The sequence below is a fragment of the Papio anubis genome, chromosome 18, assembly GCF_008728515.1.
Source record: "Papio anubis isolate 15944 chromosome 18, Panubis1.0, whole genome shotgun sequence".
NCBI classification, from domain to species: Eukaryota; Metazoa; Chordata; class Mammalia; order Primates; family Cercopithecidae; genus Papio; species Papio anubis.
This window is the reverse complement of record NC_044993.1, coordinates 64,923,820-64,944,026: the sequence shown is the minus strand read 5'-3', so window position 1 is coordinate 64,944,026 and position 20,207 is coordinate 64,923,820. Positions and strand designations below refer to the sequence as shown.

At 40.9% G+C, this 20,207-nt stretch overlaps 1 protein-coding gene across 2 annotated transcripts in view; it reads left to right on the top strand.

Moving 5' to 3' along the window:
- Positions 1–20,207, top strand: part of GRIN2A (glutamate ionotropic receptor NMDA type subunit 2A) — a 428,650-nt gene that overhangs the window by 347,941 nt on the left and 60,502 nt on the right. For both annotated transcript variants that reach the window (XM_031658495.1, XM_031658494.1), the window contains exons 10-11: positions 3,388–3,617; positions 10,563–10,723. In XM_031658495.1, coding sequence (XP_031514355.1) covers positions 3,388–3,617; positions 10,563–10,723 — 391 coding nt within the window. The remainder of the gene's footprint in view (positions 1–3,387; positions 3,618–10,562; positions 10,724–20,207) is intronic.

Sequence of the window (20,207 nt, the reverse complement as noted above, 5' to 3'; positions counted from 1 at the left end):
GGACCAAATCTCTTTCCCAAAAAATGACTTGATATGGTAGAGGATGGAACTTGAAGTCTCATATCCCCCCAAAAGCAGAGCACTTTAATGTGATTGATACATATTCTTTTTACTTGGATGTTTTAATGTTGGAAACAGTCAACAGGGCGTGGGAATCTATTAGGAACCTGGTTTTATTGAAATCTTTCAACTTCTTCCTCACCATTGAAGAGTGGTGATTACCACATAAACCATCTTCAGTCAACCAAATACTAAACAATGCCATAAATAATGTTGTTGTGTTTAATGGGAGAGTGCAAGCCTTCATTTAAAGGGTAATTTAACCACTAAGAAGATTTCCAACAGGGTGGAATCTGAGACGTTTCTGTGAGTGACTTTACTGTGATACAGTAGTCCTTTACATTTGCATAATCAGGGCTTGTGCTGTTGTGAATTTACACATTTATCTGATGAATATTTATCAAATGGGTACTATGTGCCAGGAGGCACTATACTGCTGCCAGAGATAATGTGGTAAATCAAATAGAGATTTTCTATCAGGGAGTTTAGAATTTAGTTGTGAAAATAACATGTAGACACACAAATTAATAATCACAGATTATAATAAATATCAAGAAGAAGAAGAAGAAAACATAGTAACATGATAGTGATGGGGTGCAGACACTACGTTAGATAAGATGGTCAATGGGAAAGGATGTTCATTGAGCTAGGACCTGAAGGGTGACATACGATTGTATCTGTGAAAAACGGTTACAATCATTTCGTGTAAAAGGAACAGCAAGCAGAAAGGCTGAAATTAATCTTGAGATGTTCAAGAAACGGAAAAAGGCTGAGGCTCATGCTTGTGGTCTCAAGGCTTTTTGAGGCCAAGGCAGGAGGATTGCCTGAGGTCAGGAGTTTGAGACCAGCCTGGCTAACATAGCAAGACCTCATTTCTACAATCAATCAATCAATCAATCAATCAATCAATAAGTAAGCCAGGCATGATGATGTGTGCCTGTAGTCCCAGCTACTCAGAAGGCTGAGGTAGGAGAATTACTTGAGCTCAGAAGATTGAGGTTGCAGTGAGCTATGATCACACCACTGCACTCTAGCCTACTCAGCAGAGCAAGACCCTGTCTCTCTTAAAAAATAAAATAAAAAGACATCAGTGAATGAGGGAGACAATAGTATAAGACGAAATCAGAGAGATAGGCAATTGACCATGGTAACCATGTCAGACTTTCTTCAAAATACAATAGAGGGAGACCAGGCATGGTGGCTCATGCCTGGAATCCCTGCACTTTGGGAGGCTGAGGTGGACAGATCACTCGAGGTAAGAAGTTCGAGACCAGCCTGGCCAATATGGCAAAACCGCATCTCTTCTAAAAATACAAAAATTAGCTGGGCGTGGTGGTATGCTCCTGTAGTCCCAGCTGCTCGGGAGGCTGACACAGGAGAATCCCTTGAACCCGGGAAGTGGAGGCTGCAGTGAGCCGAGATTGTGCCACTGCACTGCAGCCTGAGCGACAGAGCAAGTCTCCATCTCAAAAAAAAAAAAAAAAAGGTGGGGAGAGAGGTGACATACATGTACAGAGCAAAAAAGCCACTGGGGCTACTCTATCTAGATAGTGTGTGGGGACGACAGTTGGAAGCGGGGGGACGGGGAGGACAGTTAAGAAAGTGTCACTTTTTCCAAGAGAAAGGATTGCAGTGACTTGGAACTGGTCAAGAAAAATGAAAATACAGATAAGCAGGTAAATCTGAGTTATACTTTGGAAGGTGAAAACGACCCACAGCCCATCCTGTGCAATACGTTCTCCTTTGACTGAAGCATGCCCGAAAGACTATTGTAAAGGACGGCATCAGTTATGCAAAATCCTCAGCCCTTCCATTCTCTCCAGGCTCTGTTCCCAGCTCATCTGCTGTGGCAGCTCTCGGGAAATGACAGTTTCTTGGTTTTTTGTACAAAATGGTTTTCTGTTACATTTCACTGCACTTTATGGGAAAAGTTATATGGCCCAGTAATGGTATTCATGAATCAGGAATTCCTAGAAGTTTTGGACCGATCCTTCTGAACTGCCTACATCTGATTCCCAAATAGCTGTCATTTCTGATCAACGTGCATCCCTAAAAAAATTAAGTAGTTCATAAAGTTGACTGGATTAACTCTAAGTTTCCCCCAAGAATTTCCTGCCTCTTGAGAATAAGCCCAGAAGATCATAAAACCAGCCAAATAGAAAGAGGAGAGTTTGAGAATATGAGAATTAACTACCTTCTCTTTAATGGGTTGTGTCGTGGATATTATAAGTACTGCTGTAGCCTGGGTTCGGCCTCCAGTGCGCAGAGAGCTTGCTTTTCCTAGGCTTCCTGCCCAACACTTCGTAACTTCCATTAATGTGAATTCGCTTCTGCCACTTTATTTATTGCCCACTCTGCTTGCATTGCCAGGTGACATCTGAGTAGATCATTTTTTCGTATCTTCGTTTACTTAAATGACATAAAAGTTAACCTCCTGTTAAAGGAAAACCTTCTTCCCTATGAAATGAGGGCATAAATTGATTTTTTTTTCCTCGTGCAAAACAAAGACTTGAAAACCCTAATATGTGTGTTTTACAGCCTGCATATGCCCCATCTCCATGAATTTTGGCATATTGTTCTGTCTCTTTAGTTAAGTCTGTTGCAAGGAACATTTAAGAATCTTAAAAGGGCTGCATAGCTATTGCGAGGATATACTGGAAAAAAGTGCTGTGATATGACATCAGTGTTCATTTTCGATGCCCCTGCAATGAAATGTCTTCCATCTGTGAAGTGTTGGAAGAATTAAGATCTATTGTTCCATTCCTTAATGTCTCCATTTGGAGAGGGTTTTAGTTTGGTTTAATTCTTATGTTGTGCACACTTTACATCTGAGTTTGAACAGGAGCAATTGCTAGGGACAATCGGATTAGAATACCAAACATCAGTCCTGCTAAATTGCATGGTTCCTATACGATAGCACATCCGATGAATTTGGAAGCAGTCCCCATGCACACATTTTTGTCAGGCTCTCTTTATGCTTATTAAGAAGGTTGGTTTCCTCAAATGGGAATCAAATCCAAATTTAAAACAGGTCATAACACTACTTCTTATTCAAACCCCCATTTTGCATAAGCATTTTCGTTTCCTTTCTTTTTTTAAAGAAATGTGGCAAAAATCCAGTTGGATAGAAATGTGAGAAGAATGCTAATTTTTAAAGAAAAAAATAAGTTATTGTGGTTCTAGGGCAATCACAGGACACAGCTATGATATAATTCCATCTTCTGGCAATCTTCAGTGTTGCTGGTGGCTGCTGCATGGTTCTCATACACATACAAATAGACGTTTTTTTTCAGAAAATGCTGAGAATGTCCTTTTTGTCATCTGCAGCACCCCATGGGCCTTCTTTTACAATTGGAAAAGCTATATGGCTTCTTTGGGGCCTGGTGTTCAATAACTCCGTGCCTGTGCAGAATCCTAAAGGGACCACCAGCAAGATCATGGTATCCGTATGGGCCTTCTTTGCTGTTATATTCCTGGCCAGCTACACAGCCAATCTGGCTGCTTTCATGATCCAGGAGGAATTTGTGGACCAAGTGACTGGCCTCAGTGACAAAAAGGTAAGGTCACCTTGCTTTCATCTCTATCTGAGGGTTGGTCTTCACTGCTCTCCTTTCAGGAGGAAGAGATTCGGGTGCCTCTCATTGAGATCCATCAACTCTAATACACAAAAACCAGAAGGTTTTTTTCCCTTTAACTCAAATTGGCATCTTTCTTATAGTTTTTGAAACACAACCTTAAGCTTAGCTTTCCTAGAGCTAAAAGATTCCAGATCTAATTTGGAAGCATGGCTTCCCCGAGTGGTCATGTTTCTTATTTATGTGATCTTTCTGATGCTCGTGAATGGCCTGTGACTCAAGTCCTTAGGTTGAAACTCATCCTTTCGAAAGTGTAATGTTGAGGAAGGCCCATTTGCCTGGATGAGAAGAAATTGGGGTGAAGGAGCACTGTAGGCTGTGGGTACCTCATCTATGACATGAAAAAAAGTCATCTCTAAGCCCTACCCAGAGATAAAGTTGTCTGACAGCTCCTCTTTTCCATACAGCCAAATCAGTCTCAGCGTCAGCGCTTCTGACTCACCTGAAATGTCTTCAAGGCACACAAAAGGAGCAGAGAGGTTTTTTTTGTTTTATTTTTAATTTCCCACTGGTTCCTTCTCCTCAGATATATCGCTAATCTTCCCTCATGGGGCTTTACTTCCCACAGCAGTAAGACAGGAGTAAAAACACCTGCTCTCTCATTCTCCACTGAAATGAAATGTAACAAGGGCTGCAGGGTTTGAGTAGCTATTCAGAAATGCACATTGAGGAAGAAAAGAGGTAAACTGGGTGCATCCTCCTATTGAGACTTTAGTTCGGGAAACATCCTGGCTTGCTAAGCTCAGCAAGTGTTGAGACTGCAGCACCGCGAAGATTTTCTGTTCCGTGTGTAGGGGGATAATTTGTCTCTCATTATAAAACCTCACTAACATATCTGGTTGACATAAGTCTACATATATCCTTTTGGCATTCATCAACAAACTGCTGAATAGAAAAATCAATCCATGGAAAGCTTTTACAGCTTATCCATGGTACACACTGTGATTGAAAGAATCTTGTCAAGAGAGCTGATGAGGGGTTGGGGTTAAAGATGGAATCACTTCCACAAAGGCATGGGAGTGCCTCGCCTCTCTCTGATGGTTTCCGATTGAGGCTTGAGTAAGGGTCACTCTACTTACCATGGCACACAAAGGCCTGTGTTATCTCACCTGTGCCCACATTTCCTTCCTCTTGTTCCATCCCTGTCACTAAGTTGATTTTCAGCTCAGTGTCCTTGTGCCTCTTATGCCCTCTGCCTAGAATGTTCTTCCCCAGTCTTCTCATGGTTGACTCCTTTTGGAATTTCAGGCCATAGGGAAGACATTACCTCCTCAGGGAAGTCTTTCCCGGCTACTGTAATAAACTTGGCAGAATGAGCTCAGGTTCCCAAGAAACGTAAATTCTACTAGGAAAAAATAAACAGTACACAAGTAAACATCAGGGAAGAAACAAATTTGGAAATTTGGGGCAGAAATAAGTTATAAAGAAGATAAAGCTGAGGAGACTAAAATTGTCTGGGGGAAGAGAACCTCAGGAATGTAGTTTGATAGAGTTGTTTTGCACTTAGAGGTGCTCAGGACATTCTTGCTGGGTGAATGAATACACACATGGTCTACTGGACACTGTGTATACCCCACCTGGATCTCCCAGGATCCCTTTTGCAGCCCTGTGTGCCCAGCCCCACCTTTCCATGCTTTGCTGACAAAGCCTCACTTCAGGGATCCTCAGCGGGCTTTTGCCTTGGGGCACTGGAATGGTAAATGCCTGGCAATTTAAGTTCCCTCAGTCTTTGTGGTCACCTGTAACCAAAGACTAATCGGTGTGAGAATACAAAGGCCCAGCTGCTCCCTCACTTTGAAGCAGGAGAAACTTTAAGGTACGAATCACTCTCTGGAGCTCCCTGCAGGACTGGACGGAGATGGAGACTTGACCTTAAATCAGACCTTTGGTTTCTCCCCGTTCTCCAGTCTTTCCTAACTTTATGCTGCTCCCCTGCTGACTTCTCCTGGAACCCTTCACTAGTAAATCATGCTCATCCCCAAATCCTTCACTTGGGGTCAGCTACTGTAAGATCCCCGCTTAAAGCGGGTGGTATCTCAGAGGCAGCAGATAACGCACTGCGTTTAGAGTCAGAAAAGTTGCGTTTCCTCTCTGCCTGTTTCCTCTCTGCCACTCGCCAGCCATATAATGCTTTTAAAGCCATGTTGCCTCACGGTGCCTGCTTTGTCTGCTGTATACATTTGGGAGTCACAATTGCAGTGAGGATGAAAGAAAGCCACATATGTAAATGTGCCTTGTAGCACATGAATCCCTCTGCAGATGCAAAGTGCTATTATGCAACTCCGTCGCCTTATGGGATCAAAAGTGCAATTCCTAGAAGTGATTGGAGGTATGGTGGAAGCAGCGGGAAGCCATGTCCTGGAAGAGAGGATTTTTCAAGAAAGTGATTGGCAGCATATTTTGCTTTTTGTTGCTATTTTCAAAGGCAAGGTGGGGAAAATCCTTACTACATAGTTTTGGGTCTAAATAACATGACCACTTGTGGGAAAACTAATTAAAACCACTCATAATTTGACTGACCTTCACTGACTTGGAAACACCCGGTAACAGATACCATATCGTCAAGAGACACAGCTCAGTTTCCATGCTCAAAGCATTAGAGGCAAGCTGATAGCTCTTTTAATTAAATGTTTGATACAATGAGATAAACAGCAAAATTCCTGGAGTAAATAAGCTAAATGCTCCCAGAAGATTAATAGAAGATACACCAAGGAAGTCTGCAAAATAAAAAATCTGTATTGAATCAATTTATTGTACACTGTGGTTGGTTTTGTTTTTGTTTTTTGTTCATCATGAATACCTGTGTAACAACTCGGGTTTAGAATGCTTTTAAGGCATTAGTCCTTGCCGTGAAGAATCATTTTGGAGCCCATGGTGTGCTCAGATGAGCTGGGACTTAAATTATAAATAGGTGAATTCATGGGTAAGATGCTTCCCTAGGAATTATTAAGAGAAAATTGCAATGTTGATAGGGATGCTTTCCAAAATGTTGGGAATCACTCTGATAGAGGAAATCCATCTCTGGGAGGCAGATTTATGTTGTGGAAAGAGCAATACCATGTTTGGGGTCAAATGGACCTGGGTTCAAATCCTGGCCTTGCCATATGATTGGCCTTCTGTATGTCAATATCCCCCTAGGCTTAATTTCCTGTAAAAGAGAAGACATTATCTCCTTTCTGGCAAGGTTGATAGGAGGATTAGAAATAATCCTCACACCATGCCTGGCACACGGTAGATGATCCTGTAATGTGTTATTTCCTTCTTCTACCCTCCTCCTTTCCACTCCCCCCTCTCATTCCTCCCCCTCTCCTTTCTCTTTGTCTCCCTTCTCCTCCTACTCCTTCCATCATCTTCATCATCGCCTGACTCGAACCATTCTTGGCTTCTGGGGCCTGAAATGTTATTGCACTGAGTTGGTCTTTTGTGACAACCAATGGAGGGAATTGAGGGAACTTCTCTCAGTGGATGAGCCGAGGAATGTGTTCTCAAGGAGCCGTGCTGTCTCTGGGCACTGTGCTGCTGCTGCTGAGTGGCCCCAGTCCAGGCAGCCAGGCCTCCTCCCAGCTCATCCTCTCTCTGCTCAAGGACACACCTGCTTGCTGCTCACATCAAGAAGCACGTGGGACTTCACCAACAGAAGACTGTACTAGAAATAGGGGCTCCAGTTGCCAGATGTCCCTTATTTACAGGCACAGAAGACAGATAGATATTTTTAATAAATGTGTAGCTTTTGGTTCATAAAAAAGAGAAAAAATGTCTCGGTTAATTGCTGCGTTTTTCTGGAAATTTTATCTCCAAGTGTTGCCTCTCTACCTCCTCCATCATCAAATGCTTGCCATGTTTTAGTCACTCGGATGACCTTCAGACATGCTTCCATATTGGATGGAAAAAAAATTAGAAAATAATCCTCTGTTCTCCAAACTGTAAAGAGCCTGGCTTCATTGTTTGGCTGAAATGATGTGTGGGTAACAACAGGTGATCTATCCCAAGCATTAGAGGATGCCAGGTGTTCTTTCAAGCAAAGGATGCAAAAGCAATCTCCAATTTACAGATAGAGAAATTGAGGCTCAGGAGCTTAAATGGTTGCTCCAAATGGTGCAATTTCTAAGCAGCAGATGAGAACCTGAACTTGTCTCCTCTAAGTCCAAAGCCAGGTGAAACCAGTTAACCTACACAGCAAGGGAACCCTGCAGAGAAGACAGGGGAGTTCCTCTTGACCCCGGATATTGTGATTACATTGTTCTGTGGTCTTGCTGACAATGGAGACCTCTGTCCTACCTCTTCCTTTGCTAAAGCCCATATTGGTTTCTTTCTGCTTGCACGTGGAACTCTCTGGCAGAAAGTCTTGCTAGGAATCATTCTCATAGGAAGCACGGAGTGTGTCCTGGATGTTGACCCTGGGACTTAAGAGTTGAGCCATCCTTGCCCCCTCACGGTTTTTCATGCTGTAGGTCATGACTCTTTAGTGAGCCATGAAATTAGTCTAAGGATTGCAGACATTTTTTTAAAAATAGAACATAATGGATAACCTCAGAGTATATCACAGAAAGAATGAGTGCTGTGAAATTTTGTGCGTGTGTATGGAGTGGTGATGGGAAACGTATTGTGAGTCATGCTTTAAAAAGTTTGACAGTCTTTAGTCTAGTGGAAAAGATTTCTGGAGCTTGGTGTCAGGCTGAATTTTGTGTGGGTGATGGTACTATCCAGGCCAGAGAAGCGTGGAAACCATCACAGAGACTGAATATCTGTCTTTGTCACTGCGCAACCCAGAGGCAGGGAAGAAAGTGAATTTTTAAAGACCTATGCAGCTCCTCTGCAACAGATGGGGAGTGAAGTGGAAGGCATTTAGTCAAATAGGCCATCTCCGGATGTCTCTGGAGATTGGGAATGGCTGCTACAATGAGATTTATGAACAGCACTATTCCCTCTCTCCTCCCAAGCAGGCGGCTGCCATGAGGATGAGCCTAGACTTGGCCTTTTAAGCTTTTGGTGATGAGTTAAGGCACTGTTTGACAGAGTGACTGCAAAAAGCATTTTGCTGTTCACCTACACACACAGGCACACATGGACGCACATACTCCCACGGCAAGGCACGCCCTGGCAGGAGGATCTCATTTGTCCAATGAATGGCCACTTCTCCCAAATCCAGTTATGACTGCTTATTAGGTAGCAGCATGCCTAATTTAGGGAAAACGATTTTCAACTGGAAATTTTAATTAACGGTGAAATGAAGTGTGAGTCTGGAAAAAAGAATAATGTTTCTAGCTGGTCTGACTCTTGGATAAATCTGGATGCTTACCCTGGCGGTTCTTGGTTCCATGGAAGACACACTGGTCTGGAAGTTAGAGAGACTGCTGCATTGTGGTCCTGGTTCTGACACTGATTTTCTGGGTGTTCTTCCCCTCCTGGGGTCTTTAAATCTTTATATCTAGATGAGGAGAGAGTCACTAGCAATGGTCTCTGAGGAACGATAGAGTTAAGACCTCCGCCTGCGGTCAGACGCATCCAGGTTTGAATTCTGGGCCACTGCTTGGTAGTTACATAATCTTAAATAGGTCACACAACCTCTCTGAGCCTCAGTTTTCTCATCTGCAAGAAGGAGCCTCTAAGATTAACTACCTGGCATGGTTTTGTAAGGATTAAATGACCTGATGTTTGTAAAGTTCTTGGCATAGTGCTGGACCTGACGAGGTTCCCGAAAAGTGTTAGTCATTGTTGTTATTACTTTCTAGTTCCAGAATTCAATATTTCATAGAAAAGTGAGGTTCAGGTTCCTTTTTCACTCTTAATGACAATAACAAAAGGTAATCATAAATATATTTTTGAATGCTTCCTGTAGTCCAGGCACTATTACAGTTACTTGACAAACGTATGTTGAGATCTTCCTGGTGGCCCCCCACTCTACAGATGGAAAATAAAGGGAGGCAGCATGAAGTGAATGTGTTATCTAGGGTTCTGTAGCTTGTATGTGATAGAACCTGATTTTCCAACCAGCCAGTTCGAGCTCCCACTTATAACCACAGCCCGGTGCCATCTCTAGTGTTTAGCTGTATTTCTGGAACTCAGATCCAGTTTTCTTGACTTCGACTCTCATTGAGTCACCTGAAACACTGAAGTGGTAGATAGACGGAATCATCCAGTCCATCAGGGAAGACTGGTGATGCGTGGTCTACAGGCCTTTATGGGGGGCTTGAGAGCCGAGTGCTGGGCATCCCTGAAAGCTATAGATCAACAGGGACTGTGGCTCAACAAGTATTCATGGAACCTGCCATGCACTGGCAGTTATGCCTGGGGAATGTTAGGCACTAGATAAATAGTGCCTGCAGGAGTGAATGAATGACTGAGTGAGTGGAGAATGAATGAGTGGTAATATATAGTCATTTTCTGGGTGAGGTGAAGGTAATTATAAATGGAGTTTAGAGAAGGGAGTGATGGTGGAGATCACAGAAAATTTCATCATGAAGTGGATAAATGGACTGGACTAAGGTAGTACCTTAAGTTCAGCTCATTCAGCATTTCTAAGCACTGACTGTGTGCCTAACACTGTGCTAGTCTCTATAATGGCACTGAAAATTTCAACTCAACAAGTATCTATGGAGCACCCAGCCAGGCCCTGTGCTAGGACCTGAGCAATAGTACAGAAGAAAACAGATGCTGGGTCCCCTCTCCTGGAGCTCACAGACTGACTGAAGATGTGATTAAGTAGAAAGAAAGACCAAAAAGTAACATTTTATTGTCATCCTGCACTAATGCGTGTGTTTAACTTCTAACACCAGATGAAATGATCACTGATTTCTCATTTGTTCTCTCCTCCCCCTCCTCCCTTCTTTTCCTGCTCTCTCTCTTCCTTTCTCGTTCCCTCTCCAGTTTCAGAGACCTCATGACTATTCCCCACCTTTTCGATTTGGGACAGTGCCTAATGGAAGCACGGAGAGAAACATTCGGAATAACTATCCCTACATGCATCAGTACATGACCAAATTTAATCAGAAGGGAGTAGAGGATGCCTTGGTCAGCCTGAAAACGGGGTAAGGATGGCAGTTTCCTTTTCTCCACAGGTCTGCGGGTGATAAACCTTAGAGAAATTGACTCTTGGCATGCCTCAGTTCTTATCTGCTCCCATTGTTGTATTTCTGGAGAGTGACTGTGGTCCAGATGGGCCCCAGTTGAGGGCTGTTTTTGTTAATCTAATGAGCATCCCAGGTTTCCTTCTGAGCTGGGTTAAGAAAAAGCAAATCCAGGATGCTTTGAAATGCACAGAAACAGAGGGGTTTCTTAGACTGATAAAGAAGTTTGTCCAACTCCATGGGACATTTTAACCAAATAGAAAGATCCAAGAAGGCTGAGAGTTTAAAGTAGTGAAAAAAAAGATTTTTATCTGATTTTAGGTAGGAGGTTTTCTGGGAGTGGTGAGGAGTAGCTTGCTCGTAGGAGCTTTATGAAAAAACTAATTGTATAATATTGATGAAAGAGAAAGAAAAGATGGGAGAAAAGCAATGAGAACTCAAATCATTCAAGTTACAGCTAGCATTCCTGTCTGTCTGTTGGCATTGTGGAGTGTAACACAGACTCCATAGCTGAAGCTGTAAAGAAAAGATAGCACAGGGGTTAGGAGTTTAGACTTCGGAGAGAGAGTTTCTTATACTTCATAGCCTCATACCTAAGATGGGAATAATAATAGGACCTAAGAGAGAAAATCTGATGGAAAGCATTTTGGATGGGAAATAGACAGTACCTAAATGTGAGTGTTGTTATTTATTGTAAAGGTTAAATTCTATTCCGTGGACTCTTCCGAAAAGTCGGAAATGCATGAAATCCATTTTAGAAAGGATTAAATTCAATAAAAATGATTTTATTTTCAATGACAGAGTTGTTTAATGAGGGAATTTTGATTATCCAGAAAATTAGCTCGTATAGGGCATTTCAGTTGTCAGATTCCTGCATGGAAACGTGACTGCAGGTGTATTCTCCTTGTGGCTTAATAAATAACCTCCTCTTCAGCTATTCTGCAAGCCCATTGTGAAGGCCTCGCTGCTGGCTTTGTGTCTGGTAGGGGGAGACAGAGGCCCCTCTAAAGCATCAAAGCTCGGATTTCTGCATAGAAATCCTGGTCATTTTGGCTGTGAGCATTCTGTCCTTTCAGTCTGTGCCTTTGGAATCTCTTTGGCATCTCAGCAGGGGCTGGGAGAGCATTTATTTAGAAACCGAGTCTATGATTTCTGAAAAACTCATTCCCCCAGTGCTCATTCTGGCTTGGAATGATTTCTTTAAACTTTTGAAGTATAACAAAAATGCAGAAAATTCACAAATATTAAATATGCTGCATTATGGCTTTGTACAAACCGATCATCCAGGTCATCAATCCCTGGAACCCCACCCCACACCCTCTTTCAGTCAATATCTTCCACCCGCCTCCTGCACTTCTAAAGCTGTAGATTCTTGGTGCCTGCTATTTTAACATAGAAATAAAGCCACACTCTTTTCTTTTTTGTCTTCTTTGGCTCAACATTGTGTTTGCAAGATTGTTGCATGTAATTTCAGTGCTTTCATTCTCATTGTTGGAACACACCACACATGGATGTCTCTCTCCTAATCTTGATGGACATTTGGGTAATGTCCTGTTTTGGGGCTACTATGAATAATGCTTCTTTCATTAATGAGTGAGTGAATTTCTCTTGGTATACACCAAAGACTGCAACTGCTGAGCCATAGAATATTTGTGTCTTCCACTTTCATAGATACCGGAAAAGATCCATTGTTGATGACTTTACAGTTTAGCCATGGGGTTGGGATTTTTGTTTGTTTGTTTCCATTGAGGTCTTTTAATCAACATACACTGTCGTTTTGGACAGACCATGAGCGCAAATGCAGATGATAATGGTTGGAGACAATGGTTGATGCCTAGCTGACCTTCTCTCCCTCCATTTATTAACCAGAGCACAAAATGGGTTGTTTTCTTTCTTTTTCAATCTTTTTAAAAATATAATAGCAAAAAAAAAAAAAAAAAAAAAAGAGAGAGAGAGAAATGGAAACCATTCGTGACCATAAATTGTACAAATTGTTTTCTGGAAGCCATATAATAATTATAACATCCATCTTAGAAAACTTGGGCAGATGGCAGAGTCACTCTATACTCAATCTCCTATGTGGGGGATGCTTTGCATTGTTACTTTAAACTCAGAAACTAGAGCTGAAGGAGTACAAGCATTTTTTTTTATTTTTTATTTTTTATTATTATTTCTTTGGAGATGGAGTTTCACTCTTGTTGCTCATGCTGGAGTGCAATGGCGCAGTCTGGCCCCACTGCAACCTCCGCCTCCCAGGTTCAAGCAATTCTCCTGCCTCAGCCTCCTGAGTAGCTGGGATTACAGGCGCACACCAACACGCTCAGCTAATTTTTGTGTTTTTGTAGAGACGGGGTTTCACCATGTTGACCAGGCACATTTTGAACTTCTGAGCTCAGGTGATCCTCCTGCTTCGGCCTTCCAAAGTGCTGGGATTACAGGCCTGAGCCACTGCACCCAGCCACAAGTCATTTTTAAAGAAATAATTCAATATACCCTTAGGGATGAGAGCATAGCAGTTCTCATTCCTGGAGATTTAATTTCATTAGAGTTAATATTTGGGGAAACCACATACATGTTTAACAGGCTCCTTGATTATTTAAGTAATTGGTTTTTTGTTTGTTTGTTTTTTTGTTTGTTTGTTTTTTTTCAGACAGGGTCTCACTCTGACACCCAGGTTGGAGTACAGCAGTGTAATCATAGCTTACTGCAGCCTGGACTTCCCTGGGCTCAGGTGATCATCCCTCCTCAGCCTCCTGAGTAGCTGGGACTATAGGCGTGTCCCACCACACCTGGCTAATTGTTGTGTTTCGTGTAGAGATGAGGTATTGCCATGTTACCCAGGTTGATTTCAAATTCAGAAGGCTCAAGCCATTCTCCTGCCTCAGCCTCTCAAAGTGCTGGGATTACAGGAGTGAGTCACTATACCCGTGCTAAATTAAATTTTGAATAGATAAGATATTTATATACTTCAAAAATAAAAAGGTACAGAAAAAGAAAAACAGTGAAAAGTTTTCCCTCCACACTATTCCTCATCTAGTACCCTTCCATGGTAACCACATTTGCTCTGTGTATCCTTCCAATATGTTCTTCTGAATCTTTCTATATTAATGCATAAAGAGCCATAAAGTTATTTTTATAGAGTCATAATCTTTCATTATGCAAATATACCATATTTTATTTGGTCAGGCTCTACTGTTGGACATTTAGGTTGTTTCCAGTCTTTTGCTGTTGCAAACAAAGCTGCAGTGAATATGTTTGGATTGCGTCACATTCAATGTAGAATAAATTTCTTGAAAGAGTGGGTCATAGTTGCAATTTTAACAGATAACGCCAAGTCTCCCTCCAAAAGAAATTTGTACTTACCCATCAGTGTATGAGAGAGCTTATTTCTCCAAAGTTTTGCCAATACAATGTGTAATTAATTTTTCAAAATTTTGCTAATAGGTAAAAAGTGTGCTGAGATTTAAATTTGCACTTATTTTCAGTAAATTTTGGCCATATTTATATACTTAGGAGCCATCAAATTCCTTTTTTACTTTTATTAATATTTCTATTGGTTTGTTGGTCTCTTTCTTATTCATTTATATATTGGACAGATGAGCCTTTTGTGATGTGGTTACAAATATTTCCCTATTTCTTTTGAACTTGCTCATGATCCTTTTTTTTTTCCATGCAGATTTTATCTTTTTTGTAGTGAAATACATCAACCATTTTCTTATGGCTTTTGAATATTGAGACGTAATTCAAAAGTCTTTCATCATTCTGGTATTACAAGATAATTATCTTGTGTTTTCTATTTTGGTTGCGTTTGTTAATATTTGGAATTTTTCTTGGTGGACGGTATGAGACACGACTTCAACTCCTCAGATGATTATGAAAACCAAAATATGAGAATTACCACCACAGAACTACACCAAGATCTGATCAACTTTGTGTTGGTTGTGTCTCCTCAACATCCCACCACGAGACTGCGGTCTTTCAAGTGTCCACGTCACCACACTCATAGGCCTTTTCCTTCCTTTTCACATCTCTTGTTTCCTTTTTAAATTGTTCATTATGAAATATATTGCTGTTTAAGGAATAATAATAATACAATGAAATCTTCATGTACCTACCACCGAGCCTTTAAAAAAAAAAGGCATTCTCGTCCTTCACCACATCCAGCATCTGTAGAAGATTCCATCCCTCTGGAAGGTTGAGGAAGGTAACCTCATCTGCTCCTGAATTGCTCAGCTTTAGAACATTCCCCCAACACCCTAGAATCCAGCAGGCCTTGACTTAGAACATCCAGAGCACGTGGCTCAGCTGCTGGGTCTCACTACTCCACCCACACGTTTCAGTAACATCTGCTGCCTAGCAAAGCCACGTGCATGCACACCAGGGTCAGTGAAATTATGGGTTGTAATTTTCTGGGAGAGTCTTGAACACCAGACGGGCTTTGGATTATGGTCAAATGACAGTCCCAGCTGGGTTTGAGTCTGGGCTCGAGCATTAGCTAGCTGTGTCCTGGGACGAGTCATGTCACCTCTCCAAGTCACTTTCTAGTTTCCCCATCTAAGAAGTGAAACGGTTGAATTCTTTGATCTCTGAACTAGTTCTGAGATTCTTTTATTTGTGTCAAACACTTAAGAAAACTCAGAGAAACCACACATACAAACAACTGTCAGTTTTGCAGAGAGGATTTAGAATCATGCCCCCAAATTGGGTGCCTCCAAGCCTGGCCAATGGACCAGGTGTACCTGAATCACATGAATACCTGTCAAAATGCAGATTCCTGGGCCCAGCACAAGGCTTTCTAGCTATGGAGCCTGTGAATCTTCATTATAATAAGCATCATTCCCCTGACCACGCCACACCACGTGATTTTGAGACACATAAATATTTGAGAACTACTGTTTTAGAAGTCCAACACACTATTCATTGTGCAACAGAGCTGAGAACTACTTTAAAGGAGTTTAAGAAACATGTTTTATTGGGATAGGCATATACGGAGTAGACAGACCAAATGCTTGTCTTTGGAATCCATAATTTTTTGAAGAAAGGCATGGGCAGAGAAAAACTTGAAAGCTAAGTTTTACTGTTTATTGAAATTCATAGCAAATGGAGATAAATTATCAGACAAATCAGAAAAGAGGGTTTGATGTGTAAACATCAACAGAGATGGGATTTTTCAGGCACAGATCTGTTGTGCCTTGTGGGACTCCGGTGAACCAAAGGTGGATGAGCGTCAGTGACCCCAGGTTTCTAGACGAATGCTTCTCAAGGTAGCCTGAGTCTGAATCAGAATAGGTGCTAATAAAAATGTAGATTGCTGAGCCCCACTGAGCCAGTTGAATCAGAATCTCTGTAAGGAGGGGTCTGAAGATCTGCGTGGTTTAACAAGCTCTTCAGGTGACTCCAATATGCCCTAATCAAATTTTAAGAACGTCCGCCCTAGAAGAGGGAGCTGAAGCTGAAATGAGTGGAGACAGATTTAGATTTACAAATGCTCAGTCATCAGAAGCTGATGTCCTCCAAGCCGTTTTGGCATGGGGGCAAAACTGCAAGCGTCGCACTTATGCCAGGTTTAAATTAAACAACGTCCCTAGAGCTCCAAAGAGCCTAATATTTCAAGACACAGTGGGATAGTTTGTTTTTATTTTAATTGATTTTCATGTACAATTCCGGGTGTATACATTTATGGAAAAGTCCCAATTTCCTTAGAATAGACGCCTCAGTTTTCAGCTGTCAGGGTCCCCAGTCCCCTGTGTGATTTCATTCTCAGCACTACAGTGTTGAAAAACAGGCAGGTCTCTGCTGGTTTCTTTTTACATGTTAGAAGAATTGGAAGACAGGATTGTCTTTTTTCCTTATTGTGATAAAATATACATGGCATAAAATTTGCCATCTTCACATTTTTAAGTGTATGGTTCAGTGGTATTAAATGCATTCGTCATGTGGTACAACCATTACCACCATCTGTCTCCAAAGCTCTTTTGTAAAACTGCAAATCTCTACCCACTAAACAAAAACTCCTCATCCCCCTTTTCCCCAGCCCCTGGCAACCACCATTCTACATTTCGTCTTTATGATTTTGACTACTCTAAATACCTCATCTAAGTGGAATCATACAGTATTTGTCTTTTTGTGACTAGCTTATTTCACTTAGCATAACGTTTATCCATGTTTTAGCATGTGTCAAAATTTTATTACTTTTTAAGGAATATTTATTCCATTGTATTCAGGTACCACATTTTGCTCATCCATTCATCTTTCAGTGGACACTTGAGTTGTCTCAGCATTTTGACTATTTTGAATCATGCTTCTGTGAACATAGATGTGTGAATATATTTTTGAGACTTTGGTTTTTTTTGGGCATATATGCAGAAGTGAAATAATTGGATCATATGTCAATTCTATTTTTAATTATTGAGAAATAACCATACTGTTTTCCACAGTCCCATTTGCATTCCCACCAACAGGGCACAAGGGTTCCAATTTCTCCACATCCTCACCAATACTTGTTTTCTGTTTTTCTAGTAGTAGCCATCCTACTGGGTATGAGGTGGTATCTCATTGCAGTTTTGATTTGCATTTCCGTAATGATTAGTGGTATTGAGCGCTTTTTACCTACTTATTGGCCAATTGTATTTCTTCTTTTGATAAGTGGATATGCATGTCTTTTGGTCATTTACATTTGGGTTGTTTGGGTTTTCTTTTTTGTTGTTGTTGTTGTTAGGTTTTAGAAGTTCTGTATATATTCTGGATATCAATCCCTTATCAGATATACAATTTGCAAATATTTTTTCCTATTCTATGGGTTACCTTTTTATGTTCTAGCTTTACATTGATAGTGTCTTTTGATGCACATTTAAAAAAATATTAGGGAGTATTGTGTTTTGACCAATAAATATTTTTCTAAAAGGGCTTCAGTTGTCCTCAGTGACTTGTCTGTAAAAACAAAGGAACAGTGTAGTCCCATCTCCCTGCACATGTTTGAAATGTCTTTGTAGAAAGTTTTGCATTGAAAAACAAATGAGCACTGAATTCCTATCCTAGAGCACAGGTTTGCAAAGCCTGTGAGATTTAGGAATGTACCTTTTTTTTTTTTTTTTGAAATGGAGTTTTGCTGTCGTTGCCCAGGCTGGAGTGCAATGGCACGATCTCGGCTCACCGCAACCCTTGCCTTCCGGGTTCAAGCGATTCTCCTGCCTCAGCCCTCCCGAGTAGCTGGGATTACAGGCTTGCACCACCATGCCCTGTCAATTTTGTATTTTTTTAGTAGAGACAGGGTTTCTCCATGTTTGTCAGGCTGGACTCAAACTCCCAATCTCAGGTGATCCACCTGCCTTGGCCTCCCAAATTGCTGGAACTACAGGCGTGAGCCACCGCGCCTGGCCAGGAATGTCCAGTTTTATTAGCGCTTCTAGTGATTCAGATGTAGGTAGTCCATGTCTTTGGGAGGTTAGCTAGTTGACTGTTGAGAGATGGAGTTCTGTAGTGACTAAACAGGACAAGGAAGAGGAAGGATATTTCAGGAGGAGGGTGCAGGATGGGTGATGTGGCAAAATGTAAGTTTAGGTTTAGGCATATTAAGTTGGAAGTGCCTTTGGGACACATCATCATATCTGCAGGCATCTTTGCACTTAATGCGACCTTACAATTAGTGAACTGCAGCCCTAAGCACTTCACATGCCTAATCTCAATTAATCCTCACAACACCCCTACGATCTGGATACCATTAATATCCCTTTTAAGAGATGAAGAATCTGAAGTTCAACATTGTTAACCTAATTACCCAATAGGCTATTCAGCTAAGTAACTACATTGCAGAATTAGTAAGTATGGAAGTTAGGCTTACTTCCCCACTTGGAAATGCCACTCTAAGCAGTTGGAAACGTGGGATTATGGTTCAGGGGAGAGTTGAAAACTAAAGTTAGATATTACTTATGTGCATACATGATAGAGTACATATCCTGTTAATTGATGATCTGAGAATTGGTGAAATCACAGCATTATTTCTATCCTCAAAAGAAACTGGTTCTGGGATATTGGCATTCCCAAGGCAAAGGTGAACCAGAAGAGTATAAGGATCTTCACTGAAGTTCAGTTGCTCAGCAAAGCAAATTTTTTCAAAGATGCCATTTGAGCGGATTTTATTTGCTGTATTTTATCAGCCAAACAGAATCAAACACAAATGGTTCATTTCCAGCTGCTGAATTTGAAAGCGACCATAGACATCAGGATTCAGTGAGCTGTTCTAAATGGGATAGCATCATCTCCAGAGAAAATCAGATCGACAATGACCTGGTTTCTGAGATCCACCCCCACACTGCAAACAAAGCTCAAAAAAAATTGCTTCCACATCATAGAGTTAAGAAGTTTTTTCCTTAATAAAAACTCAAATAAACACAGACATCTGTTTTTTTTGTTTGTTTGGTTTTTTTTTTGTTTGTTTGTTTGTTTGTTTGTTTTTTGGTACTTGGAAGTATTTCCTTGTAAGCTCTATTAAAACAACGTTAAAGGATTTTCAAGGCCACCTATAAAACCTTTTTTAAAGTAGAAAAAATTGTTGGGGGGGAGTTAAATAAAGTGAGATCATAATTCTTTAAACTCAGAGATGGAAAAAAAGGTAAAAAGACAGACTAAAAAGAAATATATCAAAATGTTATCAGAGATGCTGCTAGGTGATTGGGATGATGGACTTTACATTCTTTCACATTTAACAAATTTTCAGCAACACAGTATTACTTGCAATAGCTAGAAAAAAGTTTCTTCTGACTATAATTCTGTAGTTTTTCCTGCATTTCATTCTTGTATTGTCAACGCGTGTATACAATTCATACAAGTTGAATCAGTGCATATGCAAATTTGTTTTGCTTTTCACAATCAAAGTGGACAGTTCTGTTGTTTAGTTTCCACATTTAAGGACCAGGTGATAGTTTCATTGAGCTAGAGGAATATTAATTAATTTAGCTTTTACTGCTTTGTGTTTTCATCATGCCTTAACTAGCACTGAAAGGTACTACAAGAAATAGTTATTTTTGAAAAGGTTGCTGATATGGTTATTATAGGACAGCTTGTGGAGAATGTCGTCCTGTGGCATCCCTCACACTTCTGTACAATGAAGAGCATTGCTTTGTTCTGTTTGAGGCATGCTTTGATCTTGTGGACAACACAATTCTTGTAACAACTTACAGGTTTCTTTTTGCTTGGACTACCGCACAATTCAGAGCTTAATGCGTGATTCTTTTTTCATAATTGTGGAGCCTGTGGCCTGACTTTCCCTAAGGCCGAGCTACTATTCCACTTCTGAATTCACTTAACTCCAATTGCTTTATCCGTATGTGTAAACCTTATTCTATTACAGTGAATGTGAGCTACCTGAATTGCTTTGGACACAAAGCAATTCTTGTTTTTTATTTTTTTTATTGTTTGTTTTTATTTTTATTGTTTGTTTATTTCT